The following is a 27,662-nucleotide window of genomic DNA, read 5'->3' on the forward strand; positions in this document are numbered from 1 at the left end:
TATGTGTGAATACTGAAGTATCAGTTTCCCTAGTTACTATTAAACAAATAATAAATTACCAGTAATTAATTGTCTAATTTGGTAACTTTTTTTTATTGATTCATGTCTTGCCTATGTTAATGAATAGTTGTGCGAAGTTTCAGCTTGATCCGAGAATGGATGAGGGAGAAATAGCGTGTGCACAATTTTTACCAGACAGATAGAGTGAGTTGATATAAGCTTTGTAATAAAAACAATTTTCATTGGTTTGCAGAGGTCTAAGTAAGTCCTTTCTTTTGTTCTAAAATGCGTTTTCCTCGATCTTTCGTGAGAGCTCTTAAAATGTCTCTTTCGGGGTCATCTGCTGCCAAATGCTTTCCTCTATGCAAGTGAGGGCAAAATGGTAGGCCTATCTGAGTTTATCTTTATAGCGCTTCCTGGGGACACCTCTGTTACGGTATCTTATTTTTACCTCATCAAAAAAAAATAAAAAAAATCGCCATACCCATAAGGGAAAGGTGTCTCCAATCAAGTGCAGCTGTCAAACGGTAATTTAAGTAGTGATTCTACACTCTACCCCGGTCTCCAAAAGGTTATTTGTAAGGTAGTCTTTCCAACTATGCCCATTAAGGAAGAAAGACACATTTGATGATAGCGTTCGAGGAGCCTTAGATGCCTCGTATAGAACACCCAGGTCTCAGAGTCATACAAAGGTATGATTAGAACCAGTGCTTATATACAGACATATTGGTAAGCGAGAAGACCTTATTATGCCATACTCTCATTTGGAGGCGACCAAAAGCGCTTTAGCCTTAGCGAGACGTTTGTCTTTGGTGACTGGCGCTTTCATATGATTTTCGTTCAGCAAAATCAAACATATGTTTTCTTTTTCTTATTCTAGATATTTCCAGATATAATATGATTCGATTGATTAAAGTAAATGTCATATATCAACAGAACAGATACATTTAAAATTGTCTATCAAGACCGTTCGACGTGGTAATTTTTTTTTATGAAACTATATATATAATTTTTTAAATGAATAACATTTTGGTCACCCCCAAAATTTGTCTGCCTGCGTGTACATATATATATATATATATTGCACAATAGGTTATTGCGCGCCGTAGCGGCGGACCTGATTATAGCACACACTGGATTGACGCATCTTCTGTTAAGAAGGAACATACTTTATGTAATTCATAAAAAAAAAAAAATGAAAAGAAAAAGATCTAAGAAAGCAGCCTCGAATAGTTATAGGCCTATATGCATATGTGAAGATAAATCTTTATATCCTGGAATTTCAGATCGCAGTGCAAGTCAAACAATTTAAATGTAGGACAACATTCTTTGTTTTCAGCTTTACATCCATAGCCCATGACTAGATAGATAGATCTACCTTCTGCTTGACAACGACTTGTCACCGATTAAAGTAATTTGACTTATGAGTAGTGATTCGAGGGCCGGACATTTAGCTCGACGGAGGTCACGTCCTGAAAAATAGAGGATATTATATGTCCTCCTTTTGTCGGGCGGCTGGTTACCCAACAAATCTTGTATAAAATTCTCTAATTAACCAATAAGAATAAGAGAAAGTTTTACTGCGTTCCGATTATTGGTCATGTGATCTACAAAGAAACGTCATCATAACCATCATGGCAGACCACCCGGTCGAGAATGAAATAAAACAGATTTTTAAACGACTTTTAGCAGTTCCCACTAATAAGGTAGGTTTTTTATATTGCTCTGTGTAATATGGATTGAATTGAACAGTCTAAACAAAAATTCTAAAAGGATCGTTTTGTCTAGACATCTAGTCCTGTCTAAGAAGAGACTCAAGAGTCTCATAAAATTGATAAAATCTCATTCTCATTCTGACATTTCTCAGTTCTGTCAGTCACTCACTCAGTGTCGTGGTTCTGAGCTCTCACAGTCAGTGACACTAGTCACCTAGTGACAGTCTCAGTTAGAGTTAGTTCAATAACTTGAATAACTTCTTCCTTAGTCTCAGACGGACTTCTGAGACTGACTGAGTAGATCTAAAATAATGATAACATTTATAATAACAATCTAAATTGAAATTGGACTTAACTCATCATCAATACGAGGATCATGATTAATCATCAATGAATGTTCTGTTGTCAGACAATAGTCAATCATCTCAATGATGATAAATTCAGATTAATGTCATGATCATCTCAATCACTCAAATCACTGTGACTGTCAAGTCAAAACTCAAGTGTCTTCAACTTCAGTAATTCAGAGTATTCAGAAACTTCTGACAACTTAGTAGATCTAGATCTATACTTGACAGTACTATGCTATACTTATAGAGGAGGCTCTTGTAGTTTGAACACCCCATCGAATTCTCCTTTTTGAACGGGTCGCTTTTTTTTTGTTTGTAATTCATTTGTTTTGATGTTTGGAGCTAAAAACAACGTTTCGGGACTGCGCATGTCTAGTTTTAGATAAGTTCCGGTAATTTGGTTCAGTTTTTCCAAAGCAGGTGGCAGTTATTTAGATTCGCGGTAACCATGTATGTAAAGCTGTTGTTATAACCTCCCCCGGCAATTCATACCCATATAAGGGATGAAGGCTATATCATGAGCCTGTTTGATCGTAGGCTGATGGGCATATCAAAATAAGCTTCCAAACATCTTTAGAAAGACATTCCAATCACATTTATACCGTTAGCTGTTAAATAAAATTAATAAAGGGGGTGTCCAAACAAATAATAATGAATTCAGCTCATTCTCCTTTTTGAACACAGCAAAATCGTATTATGAAATATTATTGGGATCAATAAATCTATGATTTGTTCAATGAATAAACATGACCTAGATAGAGATATCTAGAATATATAACTTATGAATGAAAGAAAAAGTGTGGGCTGCTAATTTGAAGCCAGAGACCATGCCCACTGCAGGTGATCACACAAGATAAGCTGGCGGTAAGGAGAGGTATACACTTAGCGAGTAGTGTCACAAACTATCCAACAGGCAGTAGAGGGAAGGGGGAGAGAGTCATGAAAAGAATTATAAGCATCTATCATCTATGGGAGGGAGGGGATGTTAAGGTTTCACAAAACGAACATCCAAATTATGAAAACAAGAAGAGGGTCCTTGGATGGGATTTAAAAGAAAGACAGAGAGAAAATACAAGTAGCCTAGTAGAAAATATCATGTTTATTAAATTAAAATAATTAATGTATAGCTCTATAATCTATATAAATTTATTTCTGTCTGTTTCTACACATAGATTATATAGGTATTTAAATAAATAAACTATATCTATACGATATATATATATATATATATATATATATATATGGCTCCTTTTGTCTCGAAAGGCAATGGATGCGCCCAAGTGAGTCACTGGTTTTGGCTTAATCTTGATAGGTGGCAGAATCTGGTGTGGCTAATCAAGCCAATTCTAGAACGGCAGACTTTGCCACAATTCGTACATTTGTATGCCTCTGATTTAGGGCTAGCAGACAGGGCAGCTTTCTTTTTTTCCCTCTTGATTAAAGCCGCTTCAATTCTTTTGTTCTCAGCAAGGGTTGTCCCAGCACGCACAGTCTGTCTCCATGCACTCCGGTCTTTGGCTATGTTTTCCCACATACTTTCACTGATGCCTGAGGCTCTCATGTCTCGCTTGCAGACATCTCTATATGTTAGTCTTGGGCGGCCCTTGGGTCTGACTCCTTCCACAAGCTCAGCATATAAGATATCTTTCGGGATTCTACCATCTGCCAGCGTAATCTCCTTTGTGTCAGGAGAGCATACATGCTGTTCATATTGGCCAGTCTCAAAACTTCCTGATTGGAGACATGGTCCCTCCAAGAGATGCCCATTATGCGTCTCAGGCAGCGCAAGTGGAAACTATTCAATCTGTGCTCTTGGTACATGTATGTTGACCAGCTTTCACTGCCATAAAGGAGAGTGCTCACAACACAGGCGTTGTAGACTAGGATTTTGGTCGCTGTGGTCAATTTACCATTTTCCCAGACGCGCTTGGAGAGTTTTGCCAATGCTGTGGTAGCTTTTCCTATCCTTTTTGTCAGCTCGATGTCTAAGTCTAGGTTACTGACAATTGTTGAACCCAAGTAGGTAAATTCCTGCACCACTGAAAGGGTGTGGTTCCCAATTTGTATTATAGGTATTTCTGCAATGTCTTGTGCCAGGATTTCGGTCTTGGAGAGACTTATAGTAAGGCTAAACTCTTGACAAGCAGCTGCTAAGGCGTTCACTAGCTTCTGTAGACCTCCTTGTGAGTGAGATACGAGTGCCGCGTCATCGGCAAACAGCAGCTCCCTTATCAAGATACGACGCCTTTTCGTTTTGGCTTTAAGACGTGCCAGGTTAAAGAGCCTTCCATCGGATCTGCTATGGATGTATATTCCGTCTTCCAGGGATTTAAAAGCACTGGATAGTACGACTGAGAAGAAGATGCCAAAAAGTGTAGGGGCCAGTACACATCCTTGTTTTACACCGCTTTTAATGGAGAATGGCCTGGAGGAAGAACTTCCAAACTGAACGGTGCCCTGCATATTTTCGTGAAAAGCTGACACTAGTTTTCTTAACTTATTTGGACAGCCGATTCTCTCTAGTACAGCAAACAGACCGCTTCTGCTAACAAGGTCAAAGGCCTTGGTCAAATCAATAAAAGCTATGAAGAGGGGCTGCTTTTGTTCTCTGCTCTTCTCCTGTAGCTGCCGCAGAGAGAAAATCATATCTGTTGTAGATCTTCCTGCCCTAAAGCCACACTGCGACTCTGGATAAACACGATCTGCCAGGATCTGTAATCGCTTTAGTAACACTCTAGCAAAAGCCTTTCCGACTATGCTAAGCAGTTATATATATATATATACAGAGAGAGAGAGAGTGAGAGTGTATATGAGGAAATAGACTATAAATACATATTGCAAAAGTGAATCTACTTCTTTTACTACAATGTAAATAATTTTTAAGTAACACAGATATAATTTATTAGCAATTACATAGTGGTGTTCAACACCGGTGCTCACTGTTCAACTAAAGGAGAAAGCTCAAAAACTGCGTTCAAAATAGGAGCATGAGGTGACCCAATTTATTTTAAAATAAAATCTTGACTATGGGTGGTAATACTAAGGAACACAGCTATTTTTATAGTCCTTTAGTTGCAGAATAAGAATCTGCTTTCAGTTTTTTTGTAAGTTAAACCTTCACCAAATAAAAAAATAAAATAAAAAATTGATCTAGTTCCCGAAAGTCGGTGTTCAGTTATAAGAATCTACCATAGTACAAACTTACAGTTTATAATAGTAAGACTGACTGAGTAGGTTTAGGGTTAGATTTAGAATAATTTAGATCTAGATCTAGAATTAGAATAATTAGATCATTTTAGTAGATCTGTCCATCTAGATTCTAGATCTACATTCTACGATCTAGATCTAGACAAGTTAGAGATAGGTGAGTCCAGATTACAGAGAGACAGTTTTGAGTTTAAACTTGTCTTTAGTGTAGACTGTAACTGTAGTATCAGGTTTGTATTAGTTTAAATTGATTGCTTTTTTTTTTTTTTGTAGATCTATAAGTCATAAAAAGTTAATCATCTTCATATAGAGTATAGAGTCTAAATGATAATAATCATATGTTCCTTCATAATTAAAGATTATTAGGTTAGGAAGTTAAAAGTTAACCAAAGTCTAAGATCTAGTCTCGAGCCCAGGAAATGGAGAGTCATTCTAACTCTAGATCTAGATAAAATGGGCCTATATTTTTAAAAAGTCAACAGATACAGAAACTGACCAAAAGAGGACTAGTTGAAGACACAACTATTTTACTTATTCTATTTTAATAATTTAATGAATAGAGGTCTACTAGAATACTAGATTTATTTACTAAACAAATTTACAATATTTTACGTCATAAATTAAATCTATAAAAAGGTGATGGCATGGTGTTTTGTTAAACAAGTTGTACAATTAGTATTTTGTGAATAACTGTGAGTGTTGTATTTCAGCAATGCTTTGATTGTGGTCACAGTAACCCAACCTGGGCTAGTGTAACTTATGGTGTCTTCCTGTGCATTGACTGCTCAGCTGTGCACAGGTCTCTTGGTGTCCATGTCACCTTTATACGTTCTACCCAGCTAGACACAAACTGGACATGGCTGCAGCTGAGAGCCATGCAAGTTGGAGGCAATGCCAATGCTGTATGTTTACACAGATTAAAGTTATATAAGAGCTAGATGATTTTTAAAGATAAAAAAAATTAGTAGAGCCCTCTATGTAGCTTATATAAATAACAACTGATAAAATTAGTCTTTAGTTTATAGAATATTCTTAACAATTTTTGCTCAGTTTGTCTATATTCTTATATATATATATATATATATATGTGTTTAACACATTTATCTTTTTTGTTGTCTTTTTGATGTTTTTCAGAGTTCCATTTAACAAGCACTGTTTATTTTACAGATGCTTTCCTAAATATACTTATGTACATAGTTTATATAATTATAATTTAAATTTCCCATTATAGTTAGATCCACTAATAACAAGCTTGTTATAATTCTTGAAAAACAAAATCCATTTAAAACCGTTCATTTATTTATATCTTTCTAATAGAGAGCCTTTTTTCAACAACATGGCTGCACTACAACAGATGCCCAAAAGAAATATCACAGCAGGGCGGCTACTCTTTATAGGGATAAGCTTGTGTCTCTAGCACAGCATGCGATGAGACAGCATGGTACTAAGGTGAGTGTTGAGCAGTGTGGTATTGATTACATAGATATTTGTCTTGTTGGTCAGGAGGAAACTGTTTTTTTTTTTTTTTTTTTTTTTTTTTAATTTACTTTTGTGACTGATCAACAAGATATATGCTCAACAATTTAAAAAAAAAAGGTAAAGTTCCCCTTTCAGACCTTGTGGTCTATAGGGCAGATGATGTAAAGGTCATCTGATTCTGTGGCCTATGGTTAATGAGGGTGTCATGTGGCCAGCACGACCAACAGCCTTTATTTTTCCCCAACTAATGTCAGGTACACATTAGAGCTGGGTGGACTCAGAGGCGCCCGAAAATCCCAAAATTAAAAATCCCAGTCTTCACCAGGATTTGAACCCCAGTTTGGTAGCCAAGCGCTTTACCACTCAGCCACCGTTCCTCCCATGCTCAACAATTTGCCCTTCATAAAATGAGGCTGACTAGGTTTCTTTTGTTTTGTGTCAGACTATGCTAGAATATTTTAAAATTGTGCTGTGTTCTACTAAAGGGGATCACATGTTAAGTATGAACCAATCTAAAATGACAAATTAATTTAGTTTTTCATATTTTACAGTATAATTATTTAAAGTCATGTACATAGGCCTACTTTCTCAGCAAGTTAGAATGTAGAAAAGCTTGGGTTATTGTACTTTTTGTAATAAATTTGTAAATAAATTTTAGGTTAATTTCTTTCAAACATTAAATTAAAGAAATTTTTATTAAATTGTATGAGAATTTGTACATCCAACTTCTGCATCATTTTTCATGTTATTATTATCTTAGTAACTAGAAATCAGTTTTGCTTATTTGCATGTTCCTTGGACTACCATTGGATGTTCAAACATAATTTGTTTAAATTTAAATTTATATCTTAATTTCAGCCCTGTATCAAAATGTAACCAATATGTTGTGGTTTATAAAAGCCCTTCCAAATTTAAATAAAAAATATATCTTATAATGGACATTTATTTCATTTTTAATCTATTAGGACTATATACTTATACAATTTGAATTGATAAAGGTCACTTATAGTAAGCTTTGTTGGTATGGTATTTTCAATTCAAAAAATATTGATGAGCCATTGCAGAATGAATTAATGGCATATTTAGTCATGTTATGATGAGAGTTGTTTTTTTTTCCCCTTTTTTTCCCCCCGTTTTGATAATAAGTATCTTTTTTTTTGTTGTTTTTTTTTTAAATCAGAATTAGGTAATAATTACTCAAAAGATTCACTCTTGGCTTAAACATTGTCATTAATCAGATTTCTTTTGGTCTGAAATGAAGGACTTTGTGATTTAAAGATTATATTTGTCATTCCAGCTGTTTATTGATGACCTGGATAGAGCTAAAGGTGGAAAGGTTAGACACTGTGGGCTTTGCCAATTTCTTCAGATTCATTTTATATTTTGTGTATTACTATAACACAATGCTCTGGTAAATAAGATCTATTTCGTATTGCCAAGGTCAGATTAAGGCTGTTACATCACTCAGTAATGATGAACCTTATTATTTAATGGTAACAGTACCATCAGACAGAAGATAAACCCAATTCATTAATTTTAAAATTAAATTGAAAGGGTTAGGTTTTTGGTTAATCTGTTTTTTTTTTGTTTTTTTTTTATATATTAAATGTAGTGGTCTTGTTTAAAGATCCATTGACATCATTTGATATTTAACAGAATTTTATTTTCAGAGCTAACTTGTGTTGGTTAGTCTAATTATAGTGTAAACATAAATACTTTTTCTAAGCTAAATGAAGCTTATCAAACTTTCAATACGCTTATTCTACTCTCTTATTAATGTGTCTATTTTGGTTTAAAAAATAAATAAAACTATTACAGTGCAATAACTAATGAACTGGTTATTTTATTTATCTTGCTTGAATAGCAGTGATGGGAATTTTATGAAATCTTGGAAATAAAAAAAATGTATTAATTTTTTAGAGACAATCTTTTTCAATGTTAGTTGTTAGTCTGAATCTTTCAGAATTCTTATTTTTAACTTCCTGAAAGAAAGTGAACTAAGTTTTGCTGATGTAGATGGAACAACTTCTCTTTAAAATATTTTATGTTTACATGAAAAACTATGCTAACACTTTTACAGCTTTTTCCACGATTGCATTGATTTGTTGTTTTTTTTTAATATTTAGAAAAACTGGAAAAAAATTCTTTGCTGGATTGTTTCTTTCAGTTTGGCTGCTGTTATGTTTAGTCTATCTCCATCAATACTAAAATATATAATTACATCTTGTTTGCATGTTTTCATTGAAAGGGAAAATTGTTTAGGTACCATTCTACTCTCTTATATCAAGATAAACATGTAGCAATGTATCATCAAGATGTGGCAACATCACCTGTTGATATAGGATTAGTCTATATCATATTCAGATTGCCTGGACCAGATATAAAGTTGATTCTGACTGAAGTAGGAAGAAATACACTAAATATTATATAATTCACACCTAAAGATTCCAATCTTTTAGAAGAAAGATTCCTTCATGTTTTGAAAAACGCTAAGTCATCTTTAATTAAGACAGATCTTTGCCCTAAAAAAAGTTGGGGCTGATATATATTATAGTTTCTTTCTTCATTAAGAAAGAGAAACTAAATAGTGACGCCCAACAGCATCAGGCTCATGAAATTGTTCTTTCTTTGAAGTATTAACTCTTCACTTCTGGATGAATGACCCCACTGTCCATTTTCAAAAATGCAAATAGAAGCATTAATAGGCTGATGTATTACAGCATTCTTACATTTCTGATAAGAGTTAAACTTATTAGACTAAATGTGTTGACAAGTAGAATTCATTCTCATGTACAAACATTTTACAAAAGATGGTGGGGAAAAAAAAGCATTTTCCCATCACTGGTTTAGTCTATATAAAGTAAAATGTGCACAATACTTCTCTATTGCTTTTACTAATGATGAATGATGTCTGACAAGTGTATTTGATGGTCTTTTCGATTTGTATATCACATATTTCATAAAGGTTTCTGTAAGCTTTGGTAGACTAGTCTGTATATTAATTATAAAAGCACAAACTAAAAACTATATATTCTGCTATCATGATAGATTAGGTTTGCCAATGTTGAGTATATCTATGACCAAATTATAATATATGTATACAAATAATAAGGCTGAAGTAAAATTTGGAGACTATATTGGATTGAGGCATTGATTGCTGAAAGTGGGAACAGCCAATGGTATTTCAACAGAAAGTGATTGTGAAAATATTTGCATGAAAAATTCTGAAGGTTATTATTACATTCAATATCCCTGACATGAAGTTGGCAACTCTAGGATTTATGTGTTGTTTTTTTTTTCTTGCTAAGAAAGGGTCATACGAATGTCCTTGACTTTTTCAAGAAACTTTTAGTTTAGTAACACCATGAAATGAGTTTCAGCCTGTGTTATTATTTTTCTTTTTTTTTTTTTTTCTTTTGAGTTGATCAATTGTTTCAAAATGGTTTTATTATGATGGTTACACAATTATATAAGCAGGCACTACTTTGTGGTGTGTCTTAATACTTTACTGTTATATTTTTTTTGAATATTTGTTTTTTAAATTTATTTTATTTCTTGAATGGATATTTTTATTTGCATTAAAAAATGATGAAATGTACTTCCAATTTATTTATCCATCTTTTTCTAATTAAAAATGCTTTTATTTTTGTGTGTAAACTACTCCATCCCTATAGTTAGCTGAAGAGCATTGTTTTATATTGCATAAACTAGTTAGTATACACTTAAACTAATTGTTACATTTTATTAGTCTTCCATATATATCATATTCCATGTACTTTTTATGTACTATATCAACATATATATATATATATATATTATATTTGGGTCACTGAATCTTGAGACCTAGGCGCTTTTCCAAGCTATCTGTTTGTGGGTAAATATTACAATCTAGAGATTTACATCAGGGTTAGTATTTGGGCAGTGCAAGTATACTTATCCTTGGTGTTTATTGTTCCACTCTGTGGTAAATTTTTTATTTTGTGTTTTAGTCTGTCACCTGATTCTAACCAATCATCAATATTAATTCAACATATTTTCAATCAGCATATATTCATATAACGAATATGATGGGTTGAAGCAATTTTTCTTTTTTGCTTAAGTCTTCAGTTACAACTTTTCTAGCAATTAATTGCTTTTGTTTTTGGTTATTTTCAAATGCATGCTCCTATTTCATATTAGTATTCATAATTATTTCAAGAGAAAGTTGTGCTTTTGAATAAAAACAAAACAACCTTGTTGAATATGAGAATGTTGTTTACTGACTGACTTTTTCATTTTACGTTAAGCTTCACATTGAAAGTCATCATGAAGTCACTTCACCAGAAAAAAAAGAAGTTGATTTTTTCTCTGAACACACACAAGATGCTGGTGATGACTTTGCTTCCTACCCAGTAGAAGAGAATGCCAGATTGGGAGCCAATACAGCCAACTCACAAGCCAAACCTGTGGTTAGAAATGGTAAAGCAGAAGTGGGTAAGGAACCTTAATTAGCTGGATTTATTTTTCAATTTAGTTTTCTGTTTAAAATAAGTAGACTTCAGATATTATTGCTGTAGGAATTGCACTCATTTAAGTTTGTTTCATTTATTGGGTCATTCATTTCATTTGAAATTCTAGTGCAAAAGTAGCAGGAAATTTGGCATTCTGATTCTTTAATTATTGCAAATGGGTTTAAAACACATTTGACTGTGCATTAGGTTTTTACTAATGTCATTAAAAATTAATAATTTCATCTTTGGAGACATTTAAAGTTTGCTAGCCATAAGAAAAATGGTGAAGAAGTGATTTTATAGGTCATAAATTGTGGCACTAGTTATGTTAACCAAGAAGCAATGCCATATTTTGTATTCTCATGCACACATCTACATGCATGGACACGTATCCATGCATTTATTAATTGTTTGTAAAATGAATGTCATCAAACTTGTCTTGCTCTTAGATCCATCTATTGGTCCCAACGTTGAAGCGGCACTTAGTACTTCCCCTTCTCAAGCCTTAAGTCAAGCAGAACAGAGGAAGGCAATTATTGGCTCCAAAAAACCAGCTGCAGCCAAAAAAGGGGTAATTGTTAGAGACTGTCTACGGACGTAATAATAAATTTAATTTTTTAATTTCTTCAAAACAAAAATTTTAGGTTGAAGAAGAATACATAATAAATTATATTGAATAATAGTTTTATCTCTATTTAAAGAAGTGAGTAGCTGTATTGATAAAGTTTTAAGATGAAATATAAAGGGCTTAAATAAATATGATTAAATATGTTTTTCTTTTGTAATATTTAGGTATGTCTAGTTTGAAAAAAAAAATATTACTGCTAGTTGGTAGTTTAATCCTGAGATTATAAACTGCAGTGTTATTTTTTAGTTGTAAATTTTGAATATTTTTTTTTTCTAGAAACAATTTTGATTCAAACTTAGTCATTATTATTAGAGATGTATCAATGTGATTGGTACTTTTAGGATTTTCATTTAGATTTATTTGATGTTATTTTACACATTCTTTGGCTAGAAATATATTAACAAATCAAAATAGACTTGTCACATTTCCTTTGAACTTGTCCTTGCATTTGTAGCATAGAAATGATATTCTTCTTCTTCTTCTAGCCAGCTTTATTGCTGCTGAGCTGTGAGCTCTTTTGCAGACTGTGCCAAAGAAAAAAAGTGTGCTGTTTTCTTCAGTTGTTCAGCACTGCCGTACAGGGTGTTGGTTATGTTGGGCTGTAATGGAAGTAGGGTCTGCCTAAGGTGGATTAGGGAGGGGCATTCAAAGAGGATATGGTTTACGGTTTCAAAGGGGTGGGCGCAGTGTCTGCAAAGGGGTAGTTGTGTGGAGTTTATTTTGTTCAGGTGGTAATTTAATAGTGGTGTGTGTCCTGTTCTTAGTTGGAAGATTGTAGATTGTTCTTTTCGGGGGAGGAAGTTAATACTGTCCTGTTTGTTAGGCGTAGTCATTTCTATGTACATGGCTCTGCCTGTGTTTCCTGATGCCCATTGGTTGAGCCACTCCTCTTTGTGATTGTTGACTAACATTGACCTTAGGGTGAGGTAGTTAACAGGTCTATCTGGTTGTTCCATAGATGAACCTGCCTTTGATAGCTTATCTGCCTTTTCATTTCCCATGATGCCAATGTGTCCAGGGATCCACTGTAGTGTGATATTGATATTTAATTTTGATATCATCTGATGGATTATCACAATGAGTGTTGCCAACTCTCTTGGCCTGTTTGAGGTACTGCTGTTAAGTGCTTGCAGAGTAGATTGGGAGTCTGTAAAGACAACAATATCTGATGGTGGTTGCACTCCTTCATATATTTTGTTTTTCACTGTCTGTAGTGCTATGGTAATTGCCTCAATTTCGGCTTGGAAGTTTGAGCAGTAATCGCCACAGGATGCGCTTATCTCAAAGTGTTTATTTTTAGGGAAGATCAGGAAGGCACCAAGACCAGAATTGATTGTAGCTTTGAAAGTCGATCCGTCTGTATAAATATGGATAGCTGTTTTTTGATAGTTTTCAATTGTTTCAAGCGTGCCTACTTTGAGCTCCAGTGGATTTGATTCTTTTGTTAAGGTGTTATTTAGTAAATGTGTTTTGATGGTTGGTTGTTTGTAGTTTAGTCCGGGTGTAATGTTTGAAAACCTTGGTAATTTTTTCTCTGTTATTGGGTAGTTGGTGTTTTAGGGCTAGTTCGTCAGTAGGTTGGATCAGAGTCCTTTGCTTTTTTTGGTTGTTTTTCCTATTTCTCTGTGTTAGTAATTTATTTGGATGATCGTCCTCCAACCTTCTGTATCTCTCAATAGCTTCTAATGCTGCTCTGTTGCGCCTTAACGTAAGAGGTTATATATTGGAGTCTATTTCACAGGCTGCTGTGGGAGTAGTTCTTATACTTCCACTAATTAGCCGCAAGGCTTGGTTTTGGATTGTATCTAATGATGATTGATAGGTTTTGTTGGCAGCTACTTGTATGGAGAGACAGTTATCCATTACAGATCTGACATATCCAGTGTATAACTGTCTTAAGGTTTTCTTTTCAGCTCCCCAGGATGTTCCTGCTAGGTGTTTTATTATGTTTAATCTTTGTGATGCCTTTTCTTTTAAATCTGCCATAAGTGTTTTAGATACAGTCTTTGGTCTAGTTTTACACCAAGATATGTTGGATTTTCTTCTTTATTTATTGGCTGAGAGTCTATTTTTAGGATGTAGTTTCTTTTTGCTGTTTTGTTGCTGTGGCTAAAGATTGAACAAACTGACTTTTCTTTGTTTATTTCCATCTTCCATAATTTTGAATATGTTGAGATAGTTGTGAGGGCTCTATTTAGTTTGGAACTAGTCAGCACTGGATATTTCTCTGTAGTCCAAATTAAAAGGTCGTCTGCATAAAGTGCCTTATTGACCGAAATGAGGTCTGGGAGGTCGTTCATGAAGATTAGAAAGAGAATGCAGCTAAGGGCTGAACCTTGTGGTAGTTCTTCTTCCAAACTTTTTTTTACTAGAGATGGTACCTTCGAATCGGGTTTGGATGGTTCTGTTTTTTAAGAATGCCCTGATCCAGCTGTACATTTTTCCATGGATGCCCATTTTTTTCATCTTCAAAAATAGACCTTTTCTCCACACTCTATCATAGGCTTGCTGCAAATCTATAAATACTGCTGTAGTGTGCTTGTTTTTATGAAACCCTTCTACTGTGTCCTGGATAAAACGAAAGAGGTGGTCTTCTGTTTTACTTGCTTTCCTGAAGCCAGCATGTGCATTGTGGAGTGAGCAAGTACTTTCTAGCCACCAATAAAGTCGGTTATTGATCATTTTTTCTGCCATTTTGCCAATGTTGGATGTTAGAGATATTGGTCTATAACTTTTTGGGTCACCAGGTGGTTTATTTTTCTTTAAAATGGGTATTATGTTTGCGGTTCTCCATTCCTGTGGTATGTCTTCAGTTATCCATGTATTGTTGATAAAGTTAAGTATACAGTTTTGGGCCTGTGGTCCTAGTCCCCGAATCATTTCATTTGTTATTTTATCGGGTCCAGGGGATTTTCTTGACTTGAGGCTTTTTAGGGCAGTATATAAATGATATAAAATGTTAGCTAGTAGTTTACTTTATAATAAACACACACACACAAAACACCAAAACTGAAGATAGTCTTAAACTGAAGTTGACATAGTTTCACTTACTAACTTGTGTCAACTTTTGTATTTCCAGAAAGGGCTTGGTGCTCAGCGTGTACAAAAAGATTTTGGTGCCATTGAGAGCAGGGCTCAACAAGTTGATAAAGAAAGGGAGGAGTTAGCTAAGAATATTGCTGTTGAGGAGGCCAAAACAAAAGAAGAGCAAGAGAAACAAATGTATGTTGCAGTTATATGCAGTCTTTTTAATATACAAAACAATTGACTCTTTAAAAGTGATTTTTTTTTTCCTAGTTTCACATTTTTTTTTAATTATTCAATATTTCTTAGTATCTTTATATTACTATATTTTCATGCATATGACATGGGTTGTACAAGTTTATACAAACAGTTGTGCAGGGTATGCAAAGGTGTGCAGTTTACAAAATTTAAACTACTCGTAAACATAGCATAGCAAAATCTATGGACATACTGGTGGGTCTTTATACCTCTTATAGTTTGCTGTGTGGTTTTGAAATGTACATTTGAACATCTTATAATAAACCTCAACAAATTAAATAGTACCAATGCAGTAATCAATTGTGACATGTAAGTAACAACTAAACTAATTTTCCAATACTGTAATGTCAAAACTTGCTATAAGAAAGTTCCCCTTTCAGACCTTGCAATGTTAAAGTCTTCTGTTTCTTTTGCCAGGTATATATAAGGGTGTGGGTTGTACGATTTTGTTTTTACTTATTTTATTTAGGGGGAGGGGGTATATGTGATGCCGGTAACATACTTATGTATGTACGGTACATTAAATAAATTAGTTTTTACTATATAACCATTCAACATATGTTTTTTTCCTCCCATAGCTATTGTAACCATTTTATTTGAAAAAAAAAAAAAATCTTATTAAATTAAGTGAAAATTTAACTTCCAATGTTAGATGTACATCCTTCATTTGTTTTACCATTAAAGTAATCGAATCTATCCAATGACTAGGGCCAGTATGAGGCTAGCTTATCAGGACATGAGCTTACAGAGGAAGAAAGAAGAAGAAAAACTGATGAAGAATGACCCCAAAAAAGCTGAACAATTTGAAAGACTCGGAATGGGGTTTGCGGGAAATAAGTAAGTTGTTCTATTTCTTTTGTGTGATACCAATTCTAAACTGGAATTTCAAAACTAGATTACATTTTTGATATATTTTAGATAAAAAGATGTTATGGTTAATATAAGAGTATCAGCTAGTACATTTCAATTATTATTTAAAAAGTATTAACCATATGGTTTTGATTTTTCCAAATTTTAAAAAAAATTGTATTCTGTAGAGGAGTCATTCTGCTCTGTCAGACATGCAAGTAATCAATCAATTAATTTTTTATTCTGTAGAGGAGTCAGTCATTCTGCTCTGTCAGACATGCAAGTAATCAATCAAGAAACTCCTAGTGGTGGTAACAGTAATTCCACCAGGCGAGACTTTGATGCTTATGGAGAGAAACCCAGAAGTAAAAGAGATTTTTTTGATGACGAATTTGAAATTGTTTCCAGTTGGTCTTCCAAGTAAGCATTTCACAAAATATGCAGCATCCTTAAAAAAGAAAACTTGTTTGTTGGTCTCCTTTCCTTTTAAAGTTATGAAACTTGAGTAATAATAATGTTATTTCTTTTAGACGCACTGAAGACAGTAATACTTCAAAGAATGATGATTTTGGAGGCTGGGGCAGCAAGAATAAAAGCGGAGGATGGGATATAGATAAATTTGACGATAAATCAAATACGTCCGAGACCATTTCACAGAAAAACACAGACAGGTAATAGAGGGATAAAATCTTACTATTTCAAATCGTTTCAGACCTTGTGCTGTTCTGTATCTTTCTTTTTTTTTCCTGTTGCATGGCTGACCAGAATATTTATTTAATATTTTAATATCATAAGAAAGCTAATTTACAGGGCAGTTGACCTGCATAACATGGCTTACACTTGTTTTTCTTTAATGTAATAAGTAACTAAACATGTAAATTTTACATTTTAACAGTTATGACTTAAAACAAATATTATTTCTTTGTTTTTCAAAAAAGTTATAAATATTACAATTATTCTAGTTTTTGAGGCTGTTTTTTTTTTAACTCTACATTTATGTAGTCTATATTATCCCTTACTGCATGATATTTACATGTCTCACTTATCCTGATATCCGGACTCTTGTTATGAAAGAAACTTTTTTTATGCTGCTTATATTGTTTTGTATTCCCATGTATTTTTATCATTAAAAAAAGGATTCCATTGATATTACTCTGTTTTGAGTGCTGTTGTTTTATTCTGTGTCTGACTCTTTCTCTTGCATGCAGCTCTTTATATAACGAAGACAAAGAAAATGAAAGAGATGGAGAGAATAGCAGTGTAGATGAAACATGGTAAATACTTGTGGGATCAGCAATGAAATCCTCCACCCCCCTTTGGTTTCTTTTTTTTTTTTCTTCAAAAAATAGTTGTACATTTTTTGCAAATTTATGAAAATGAATATCTTCCTTTGCACTTTTTGAGTTGTATGCGGTCAATAAGATTGTGTGTCATTACACTTTGCCCTTCCAAGTTGTAATTTTTGTGTGTATGTGATGCCCCTGAATAAGTTTTCTCAAGTGATTCTCAAACATACTCACAATATGAAACGAAAAGGAAATGCCTTGTTGAACGATGAAACTAAAATTAAAAAAAAATGTTTGACATCTATTTTAAACCTTTAGCAGTGTAAATAATAGTTGACTTGAGTTGACTTTTTACAGTTGTCTTTGTTTTTTCTTTAATGATTCACAGTGTTCTTTTGTTGTTTCATTATTTGAAGAATTTTCTTGACCAAGGTTGTAAAAAAAAAGTATTTTTAAAGACACACTCTGTTCATAGGAGGCGCGGTGGCTGAGCGGTAAAGCATTTGACTTCCAAACTGGGGGGTCATTGGTTCAAATCCCGGTGAAGATTGGGACTAATACTTTCGGGATCTTAAGGGCGCCTCTGAGTCCACCCACCTCTAATGGGTACCTGACATTAGTTAGGGAAAAGTAAAGACTTTTGGTCATTGTGCTGGCCACATGAGACCCTCATTAACCATGGGTCATTTAACAGATGACCTTTACATCTTCTGTCCCTTAGATCACAAGGTCTGAAAGGGGAACTTTACTTTTTTTTTCTGTGTTCATAACATACTCTAATAAGCTATAAATGACACAGACAGTCTATAAGCCTACTGGTGATGCTACCAATTCTAAAATAAAGCCACAGTTCTTAAGATCATTGCTTTGTTCTGCATTTAAACATAATTGCTTGGGAAATGCTGAGGGAGACATTTCAGAATTTGCTTTATTATGGCAATAAAAAAACAAACTCAATCAATAGATTTATAGTTAACTTCTTAATCAATACTTAAAATCTGCACAATCAGCTTTGAATTTATTTTTTTATTTGGACCAGCTGTAGCAAGGTCACTATCAAACTGAATGAGTGTAGCATTGATAGAGAATTGGGATATGATATTTCAATGATGTACAGGCAGAGTATTTTGAATACAGAACACTCCTATATAGAGCATTTCTGTCTCAATATGGTTAAAATGTCACAGTTGTTGTTTGATATAAACCTATAGAGAAGACATGAAATGATATGAATTAAACATCCGGAAGTAGTTTATCCAAAACACATATGAACTTTATAAGATGATTGATGAGAATTGTACATCTCATTTTGAACTTGGTATTTCAAATGTGTAGACACTTTCTGATAATTTGATATTCTGGTCATGTGCACATCTTGAATTATAAAATAAGTTTCACTTCAAATATGCTTTTTTTGTTGTTCTTAATGTTGTAAACATATCTTTTAAAAAGTTTATTCATTCTTTTTTACCAAAATAGCTGGGGTATAATAAAAAAAGTTTGGATTAAAACTGTTAAGGTTTTAAGTTTAAGCCTAAATTAACAAAATCTATAAGAATAAGATAGAATAATTTATAAATGAAGATTTCATTACTTATTTCAGTGACTATTTCAACCTTAATATATGAGATTTTGTTAATTGTATTACTTATAAAAATAGGGGTGCATGGAAAACCGTTTTTGTTCTTAAATTCAATTTTTAAAAGTTGTACCAAAGTATTCTTTTTGGCTTAATTTGCTTTAGGCTATAAAGATTTTTTTCTTTCAAATTTTGTGTTTAGGTCTAGCCGAAGCAGGAAAAATCCCGACACTACTTCATCCTCCTTTGACTCTGGTGATAGTGCCCAAAAAAAATTTGGCAGTGCCAAGGCCATCTCATCAGATCAATATTTTGGGAACAGAGAAAATGATGTAATTTTTACAAAGCTTATATCAACTCACTCTGTCTTTCTGTCTGTCTGGTAAAAAGTTTGTACACGTTATTTCTCAACACCCAATCTCAGATCAAGTGGAAATTTTGCAGTTATTTCTTAAACCTGACAATACAAGAATCAATAAAAAAAAAAGTTAACCAATTAGCTAATTAACTATTGGTAATTAATTATTTTGTTTGGTATCTCGAACAATGGAAAGAAATTGTACTTGATGGTGGTTTAAGCTGAATTAATCCACTTTATAGGTCGCTGCTTTAAAGTAGGTTTAAAACAAACAATAGATAACAACCTCATCTGCAGATTGGTTAGTATATCAGCTTGGGGAGGCTTGAACCATGAGTTTGAATTATGGTTGTTCCTTATTTTTTTATAAAGGCTTTTAATAAGCAATCTCTGTAAAATTTTCCCAGATATCCCCCCCCCCCCACCTCCCCCATTTTCCCAACTAGTCCAGACGAGTGAGAGAATCATAGCTTATTGAGAAAACTAAAAGCATGAAATAGCGCTAAACAAAAACAATTGGTAAAACATATTTCTAATCACACAGATTAATTGTTGCCGGTCTAGATTTTTTTTTGTTGTAATTTTCAAAATGTTTTTCTTATGTTAGGTTTTAAGTTGTCTAAACTATTTGTTCACAATAGACTTCATTTATTATTATTTACTTCTTAAAACTCCACTCTATTTAGAAAGTAGAAATTTCAAGAAAAGTATGCTTGTACCGTAACTTAAAATGAGATTCATCTTGGAATAGATGTTTGTTCTTTATAAAAGACACATAATGAGAATGTTTTAGCTTATACTGTGGTTTCCTAATTGCTAAGATAATATACTACTGTTCTAGAATGCTGACAATTAGAAAGAGAATGTCTCATTTTATGTTCACAGTTTGAAGTGAGGCAGAATTTAAGTCGCCTGGAAGGTCAGTCTTCCATTTCTAGCGATGATTTCTTTGGAGGGGGCAGTGGCGGCAGCAGCAGTTCTCGTCGACAGTACAGCAGCGCCACACCTGATCTGCAGGACATTAAGGATGGGGTGAAGCAAGGAGTCACCAAAGTAGCTGGTAAAATCTCCAGTCTGGCTAATGGAGTTATGTCCAGTTTACAGGTAGGCAATAATGATGAATTGAAATTTTGATACATTTTTTCAATATATCTATTATATGATGAATAATAGAGAATCAAATGGTCAAGCTTTTATTGTTTATAGGTTGCCAAAATCCAGATTTCAGATTTAACTCCTTGTGGAGATTTTCAGGGCCCAATTTTCTTGGTTCAAATAACTTAAAATGGTCATTTCCCTACTGCTGGGAAAATTAATATGGCACTTGGTAGTGCAAGCCATACAAGACACTTGTAGCCTTTAGGTATGGAGTAATTTCTGCATTAGTAGAGATCTCTAGGTCTTTTTCACTCTATGATTAAGGTTGTTTTGTTTTAATAGTGGTTTATGACAAATAAGATAGACCACAGCTTAGTCAATGAGCCCTGAAGAGCTGGTGCTGCCTTAGCAGAGCAGCAAATCAGCTCTTAGTTGTGTGAGTTGTGAAAACATGCACACTACTTCACTTATATCCAACTTGTTATGTTTGCTTGACCATTTCACTGGAATATATTGTCTTTAAGGAAATGGTAACAATAGACAGGCTTTTCTCAAATGTGTCAATACTTTTTTTTTTAGTCTGTCCTTGAAAGAACTAATTAAAAAATTAACACTATTTTGTATTGGACATTGTCAGCCAAATATTTATATATTGTTAGCCAATTTCAACATATTTTGTTTTAACAGTTTATTTTAACTGTATAGCTGCACTTGTATGTTAGTCTGTCTCTTTAAGTGTTTTGATTTTAAATAATAATGTGTTCCTGAAGCATAATTGGAGTCATTGACTTATATTGTAATTAGTCCTTCAAGAAGTGTTATGCAATGGTCTGGTGGAAGAGTGTCTGGAGAGACAATAAACTATACATTTTATATTGTTTGTTCCCTGCAGCGTAAATAACCAGACTTAGATCTAACATACTTTATTATATAGTCAAGGTAAACAATCAATGTGGAGGAATTTTTATATTTTTTTTCTCTAAAAGTTTTATATATTCTCTATCTCTACACTATTTTTTTTATTGCTTCAGATTGTTTTTTTTTTTTTTGGTTGGAGTTGATTTAATAATAGCCTTTATTTTTTTGTTTAAATGAGTCAATTTTCTTACAACAAAATAGAGTGTTTTTCGAAAAGTTTATAAACAAAATAACTAAATTATTTCAAGTGATTTTGGTCAATGAAAAAGCAAATATTGGTTCAGAAATGCATAATGAAGGAATGATACTATTGTGCATCAAGTTTTTTTCTTTGTTAGCTGGTGATGATCAAGTCTCTGTTTTGATTGCCCCTTTTCTCAAACTACAATTAAGGTTTCTTGAAAAGAAAAAAAAAAAACAACTTGATGTCTAAAGTTTAATATGTTTCTTTACATACAAATAAAGAGACAGAGCTCATCTGAAAGTGGTAGATTGATACACTGTTCAGTTTTGTGGTTTGTTTGAATACTGTCCAAGCTAATCAAAACTTCTGTCAACTCTCATGTTTATAATGTTTATGAACTAATAATACATTAATAAGTGTGCAGTACATATACTTCCTTGTTGTGCCCTTATTTTTTTGTTTCTTTTCTTAAACCTCACACATCTTTGAGGCATGATAATAGGCTTAGAACTAACTGAATTTAAAAACAAAATGTGAAGAATGTACTATTAAATTCTAAATTTGAGAGAAATGGTTATTGAACATCTAGACATATAATAGGAAAGAAATTCTAAAATAATTAATTTCTATAGAGTGTAGTAGTTACTATGTGTAGGCAGTGTCATTAGATGAAGAGATGTGATTATTTGAACTGAACGCATGCTTGTGATCATCTTTCAGGAATGGGGTGATGACTTCTGACCATATTTTTATGTGTGTGGGTCAGGTTTTTTTCTTGTCCATATACTGGGAGAAAATCTGACCTGCTCCCCTCTGCAAGCTTGTATACAATGGTAGGGCTTGGAGTGTTTGTCTCCTTCTTTGTAGCTTAACATTTTAGTTCTAGATTCTTGCGTACCAAACTTTTTTACAAAATTATATAAACATTGTTTCGTAGCTAAATGCTTGTATAGTTAAATACGAAATAGTACATTTTTTTTTGTTTCAAAATTAAAAAAGCAAAATGAAAAAGTTTGTATGCAAGATATTTGGATGTTTTTAGTTTTTTTTTAAATTTCTCTATGGCTCCCTGCAATATTAACTATGACTTTACCTCTCTGTACACACTTTCTAGCAATTTATAACTAGCGGATTCTGATAGTCAAACTCATTATCATAGTAATGTACACATTTAACAGAAAGTATTAACTTGTTGTTTTTTGTATGTGTGCAAGCTTGTAGTAAAATGTTCTTTCTTCTACATTTTATTTATTGCTGTAGAGCTTCTACTTTTGTTTTGTAGCTATTTCATTTTCAATTTTAATCTTTGCTTGCTTGGAAGAATTAAACCATTTTTTTGATACCTACTACTTAAGCTAAATTTTAACTAGTTAAAAAAAATTGAACTTTCAAAAGAATGTTTCCTATTAAATAAATAAACTGTTGCTTATATATTGGAAGTTCCCTGTCAGTCTTAAAGCCTAATGTATTTAGATGACTATTGGGAATATTTTACTTTGTTTTTGTAAGGAAATATTCTTTATTAAACAAGTTGTTTTATTTCTGCTCTCAATAATTTAGTAAATATTTTTTTTTTTGTTAAACAAACTCATTAAACAAACTACCTAACTTTTAGGTTCTATATTATTAAAATATTTTTTTTTATAGGATTGATGAAATATTTATATAAATAAATATATACATATATTTAGAGGGATAAAGAAATAAATATTAACAGTTCTAAAGAAATGTATATTTACTTAATTACATATATATTTAGAGTGCCAAAGAAATATATATTTACAGAAATAGAATTATATATATATATATATATAAGACTATAAGAAAGAAAAAACGTTAAAGAAAACAGTATTGGTAATTGTATTTCATCTAAAGAAAATAAATTAATTAGCATTAACTGACATTGAAAGATGTCAGCAGTAGATTTATTCAAATATTTTAAGTTTGTTTCAGGACCTTATTAAATCTTTTATTTTTATATAGACTTTTTCTGGTCAGTATATTAAAATGTGCATCCATTAAGCATTAATTGCTACCCTGAAGTACAATAATTACCATAAAGCCATTCACTGTCCATTAGTTGCAACCACATTATTTGCTTGATATTCTGGCTGTCGAATGTTGGACTAGAGAAGTAATTTAACTAGCAGCAATGAGCACCGCTTTTTCACTGATTTTTTTTTAGATGTTTAGTAGCTTATGGATTACTGAGTACTAATGTTTTGTTGTAGCTATTGGTTAAAAAAGGCCTTTGACAGTAACAACAACATGTTATACCAGAAACCGTCTAGTTGCTTCTAGTGGCAACAGGTTCAATACTTACTTTGTGAAACACAAACCTTTTTTCTATTAATAAGTTAATTGATTGTTTTTAAACACACACACACACACACACCCATCTCCCAATTTTTTTAACCTGCATATGTATCCATCCAATGGCATAATTAGTGATTTTAATGTTTTAGTTGAGAGAATGGTTGAATCCCCTTCCCCCTGTCTTGACAAAATGATCACTGATTGAATATTTCCTCACAATCAACGAGTTGACCTTTGTATATATATATATTTTATTATACCCTAAATTGAATATATAGATTTTTAGCTTAATGAGGGCTTTTTAAAATATTATGGCTAATAATTTTTGTGGCTAGGTACTAAAACTTGCATAAAAAAAAAATTAATTGCATACAATTTTTTATGTCATAGCTAGATCTACGACTTTTTAATAAGGAAAGTTAAAGACAAATGGATACATAATTTCTATAGTCATCTAAAGTTATAAAGGAATTCATTTAGAGTGAGTGGCAAAACAGTAAAAACTAATGCTAAAAATGATACCCTTGAAAACCTGTTTGAATGAATAGGTCTATTGTTGTCACTATACAGGTTTACGATCTGATAGTTAAACAACAGTTGTTAACAACATAAATAATATTCCAGTTAGAACAGCAACAGTTGTTAACAACATAAATAATATTCCAGTTAGAACAGCAACAGTTGTTAACAACACAAATAATATTCTAGTAAGAGATTTCGATGTTGAAATGTCCTTTAACTATTATTCTAAACTGACCTTGGCCATGTCACTAGTGCAGATTATGTGTTTGTTGTATAGGCATGTACTTGTTTAACTTTTTTTTTTTTCTGTGTATTTTTTTATCTAACGATTTTGTTTGTATTTGACTTATTTTGAATGTTTGAAATATTAGATTGTGTCGTGTTTTAAAAATGTTTTGTTCTGTTTGTTTCCCAGGATCGCTATGGATGACCACAAGGTGTTAAGGACGCGGACAATGTATATGACCATAATTTCCACCAAGTTCTTTATGACCTCCATTCTGACGGTCCATGCTTTCAGTGTGTGGACAGACAGCTGGGCCAATGGCGGGAGAATATGATAATTTATATTTGATACACATTGTGTTTTTGTTGTGTATGATGAGGATGAATGATGGTGCCAGTTATTTTCATTACTTTATTGATTGTGATACTGTAGACAAGATATTCTGTTATTCAGTTGTCCTGCTTAGATGATTGGTGTTGACAAAAATTTACAATTTAAAAAAAATATGTTTTGAGACGCTCTCCACTTTGTTATGAAATATGAAAAATAAAATGCTTGGAAGAAATTGTGAATCAATTGATCTTATCCAAAACACAGAAATTTAGGCAGGTAAAAAACTTCATCGCATTTTTAGAGTTGTTTTTTTTTGTATTTGTACATTAAACACTCTAATTGGCTACATAGTCTTATATAAAAATTGATGATAAGACCTCTTTTAACAATAAAAAGCTCTGTATATTTATAAATAGAACTGTAGTTTTAACATTTTTATTTTGTGCTATTTATAAATGATTATTCTTTAAGATGGTCACTTAAGATTTGTTTGTTAGCACGCATATGTTATTGTCCAGTCAGGTACCATGTTTTTTTCATGTTGTGTTAAGTTCATCTCCAGTCAGGTCATGTGTTAATATTCTTAAATACATTTGTTTAATTCCATTTTTTCCCCCCAGTTATACTTTTATGTAGTTTGACATGATGTTAGGCTGTCAGTGTTAGTGTTGATCAGTTCTTTGGTTAAACAGAAATCTGTGAGAGGCACAACTTGTTACTAAAAGTTAATATTCTTTTTAGGCTAATACTTTATAGAACTGAATGAACAGTTTATCAGAGGCGAAGCTTTTCTCATGGAGAATTCATAAGACATGCTGAAGTAAATGTATCCAATGTACAGGATTTGAACTGGAGCCTAGCTTCCAAAGCTTCCTTTTGTTATTTTGTTTCCCCCTAGGATGAACACTTAATGAATGAAATGGGTGGGAGGGAGATAAATAGGAGAAAAACTTCTGGCTGTTGTGTAAATGTATGTCCACCTCCATTGCATGTTTCTACTAGTAAGCTTTATTGTTTTTCTTGACTTTTTTTTTTTTGATGTATCTTAACGCTCCAATGTACAGTAAAACTTAGCAAACGGAAGAGAATTTCTCATCAGCTCAACCAGGATGAGGTTAATTAAAAATCTGCTAGTTGTTTTTGGGAAACAAAAAGCCAAGAGAACTTCACAATGGCAATATCATTTTTAGAGACTTTATTTTTTGCCTGTTTTCAGAAAACTGAATGCACTTATGACTGAAGTGAAGATGTAACAACTGCTAGACATAACTTTGTTTGTTTTTTTTAAAACGAAATGTAGATTATTTGGGGTGATTTCCTTGTGTTATGTGTATTTCCTATACAAATGTTATTTCCTTGGAGGGGTTTCTTTCAATAAAATGTACAGATACACTTTTTTTCTGGTTATATTTTGTTTGTTGGTTAGTAGTTTTCAATGCATAAGGTTACCAAATACTAGCACACTCAGTGGAGGACAAAAGGAGGACACACAAAAATAAAAAACAAAAAAAAGTAAACTTGAAAGAACAAGATCTAGGATGACACACTATTTTGCTGAAACATTGCAGCCGATCAAATGTAGAACCTGACTATATTTAGTATCACTATTCTTAGACAATGTCTTTTTTCCCATTTGTACATCATTAGTGCAAATGTACTTGTGAAGCTCCATGCAAGACATTTTTTTTTTTTTCAAATTGTACATTGTGAGAAAAGAGCCTCTGATTTCCCTCTTTTGACCACTGCATGTTTATTAGCAAAACGCCTTTTCAGCTTTAGTAATGAACTGGTACTTTCAATGTAGAATCTACCACGAAAAGTTGGCGGATCTTTACTTTTTTTGTGGAACATGATAATAAGCCAACATATTTTTTTTATAAAGAAAGTGTGGCTGTTATATCGGCATTATGAAATAAATATGATTTCCCTCTTTTGACCACTGCATGTTTATTAGCAAAACGCCTTTTCAGCTTTAGTAATGAACTGGTACTTTCAATGTAGAATCTACCACGAAAAGTTGGCGGATCTTTACTTTTTTTGTGGAACATGATAAATAAGCCAACATATTTTTTTTATAAAGAAAGTGTGGCTGTTATATCGGCATTATGAAATAAATATGCCGGCATCCTTGGTTTGAACTACAAATAAAAGATAAACTACGCCTAGAGTTTGGAGGATTGATGCAAATATTTACCAAAAAGAGACAAGAAAATGAGTCGGTGGTAAAGGTACCTACACTGTTGCTGACATTTTCTGATGCGTAACAAATATAATTATAGAATGTAGCACTGAATCCAGGGGTTTCTGGTAAAATAGTTGCAGAACAATTTCATTTCGTTTTTTGTAACTTTTCGATCATGTGGCCTGTGAGATGAGTGTTTACTGTTGGAAATTAAAATGGCCCTCATGTCGAATTATGGGCATCACTGCTTTAGGTCAATGCCTGTCTGACAGAGGACATGATCCCCTTTTTCAAAGACGTCTGGTAACCATAAGCCTGCATAACATGTAGAAGCCATCATAATATATTAAAAAGTTCTGATGTGGTTTATAAATTAAAGATTAATCTAGATCCCCTTAGATTCAATAATTCTAAGTGCCATCCACAATCCTTCCAAATGAAATGTTTAAAAGGCAAGACATTAACATTTCTTTCTATACAGACTTCAAATGAACTGCTTTTTTCCTTGCTCATTTTTTATGAACAAACACTGAAAACCTTAAATAGTATAAAATTGCATAACTCTTAAATTATTATAAATATATATATATATTATTAAATTGTAGATTCATAACATCAAAAGTTTGTTTAACTTAAATGAAAACAACATACACAAAATAA

General features: G+C 32.8%; 1 protein-coding gene across 5 annotated transcripts; it reads left to right on the top strand.

Annotated features, from left to right (window-relative positions):
* Positions 1-1,551: 1,551 nt before the first annotated feature.
* LOC106078326 (ADP-ribosylation factor GTPase-activating protein 2) lies at positions 1,552-26,215 on the top strand. Of its 5 annotated transcripts, none has more exons than XR_008778656.1 (15): positions 1,552-1,706; positions 5,983-6,174; positions 6,590-6,721; positions 8,049-8,087; positions 11,038-11,224; positions 11,691-11,812; positions 14,949-15,091; positions 15,860-15,988; positions 16,250-16,420; positions 16,531-16,671; positions 17,209-17,274; positions 19,068-19,197; positions 20,109-20,327; positions 22,144-22,256; positions 24,677-26,215. XR_008778656.1 is itself a non-coding variant. In XM_056033678.1 (15 exons), the coding sequence occupies exons 1-14, from the start codon at positions 1,635-1,637 to the stop codon at positions 21,220-21,222; spliced, it is 1,752 nt and encodes a 583-aa protein (XP_055889653.1). In that variant the 5' UTR covers positions 1,552-1,634; the 3' UTR covers positions 21,223-21,260; positions 24,677-26,215. The 5 variants fall into 5 exon arrangements, 2 of the variants coding, with proteins under 2 accessions (XP_055889653.1, XP_055889652.1); XM_056033678.1 differs by lacking the exon at positions 22,144-22,256 and adding an exon at positions 21,214-21,260; XR_008778658.1 differs by lacking the exon at positions 17,209-17,274.
* The last annotated feature ends 1,447 nt before the right edge of the window (positions 26,216-27,662 follow it).

The sequence above is a fragment of the Biomphalaria glabrata genome, chromosome 6 (genome assembly GCF_947242115.1).
Source record: "Biomphalaria glabrata chromosome 6, xgBioGlab47.1, whole genome shotgun sequence".
NCBI classification, from domain to species: Eukaryota; Metazoa; Mollusca; class Gastropoda; family Planorbidae; genus Biomphalaria; species Biomphalaria glabrata.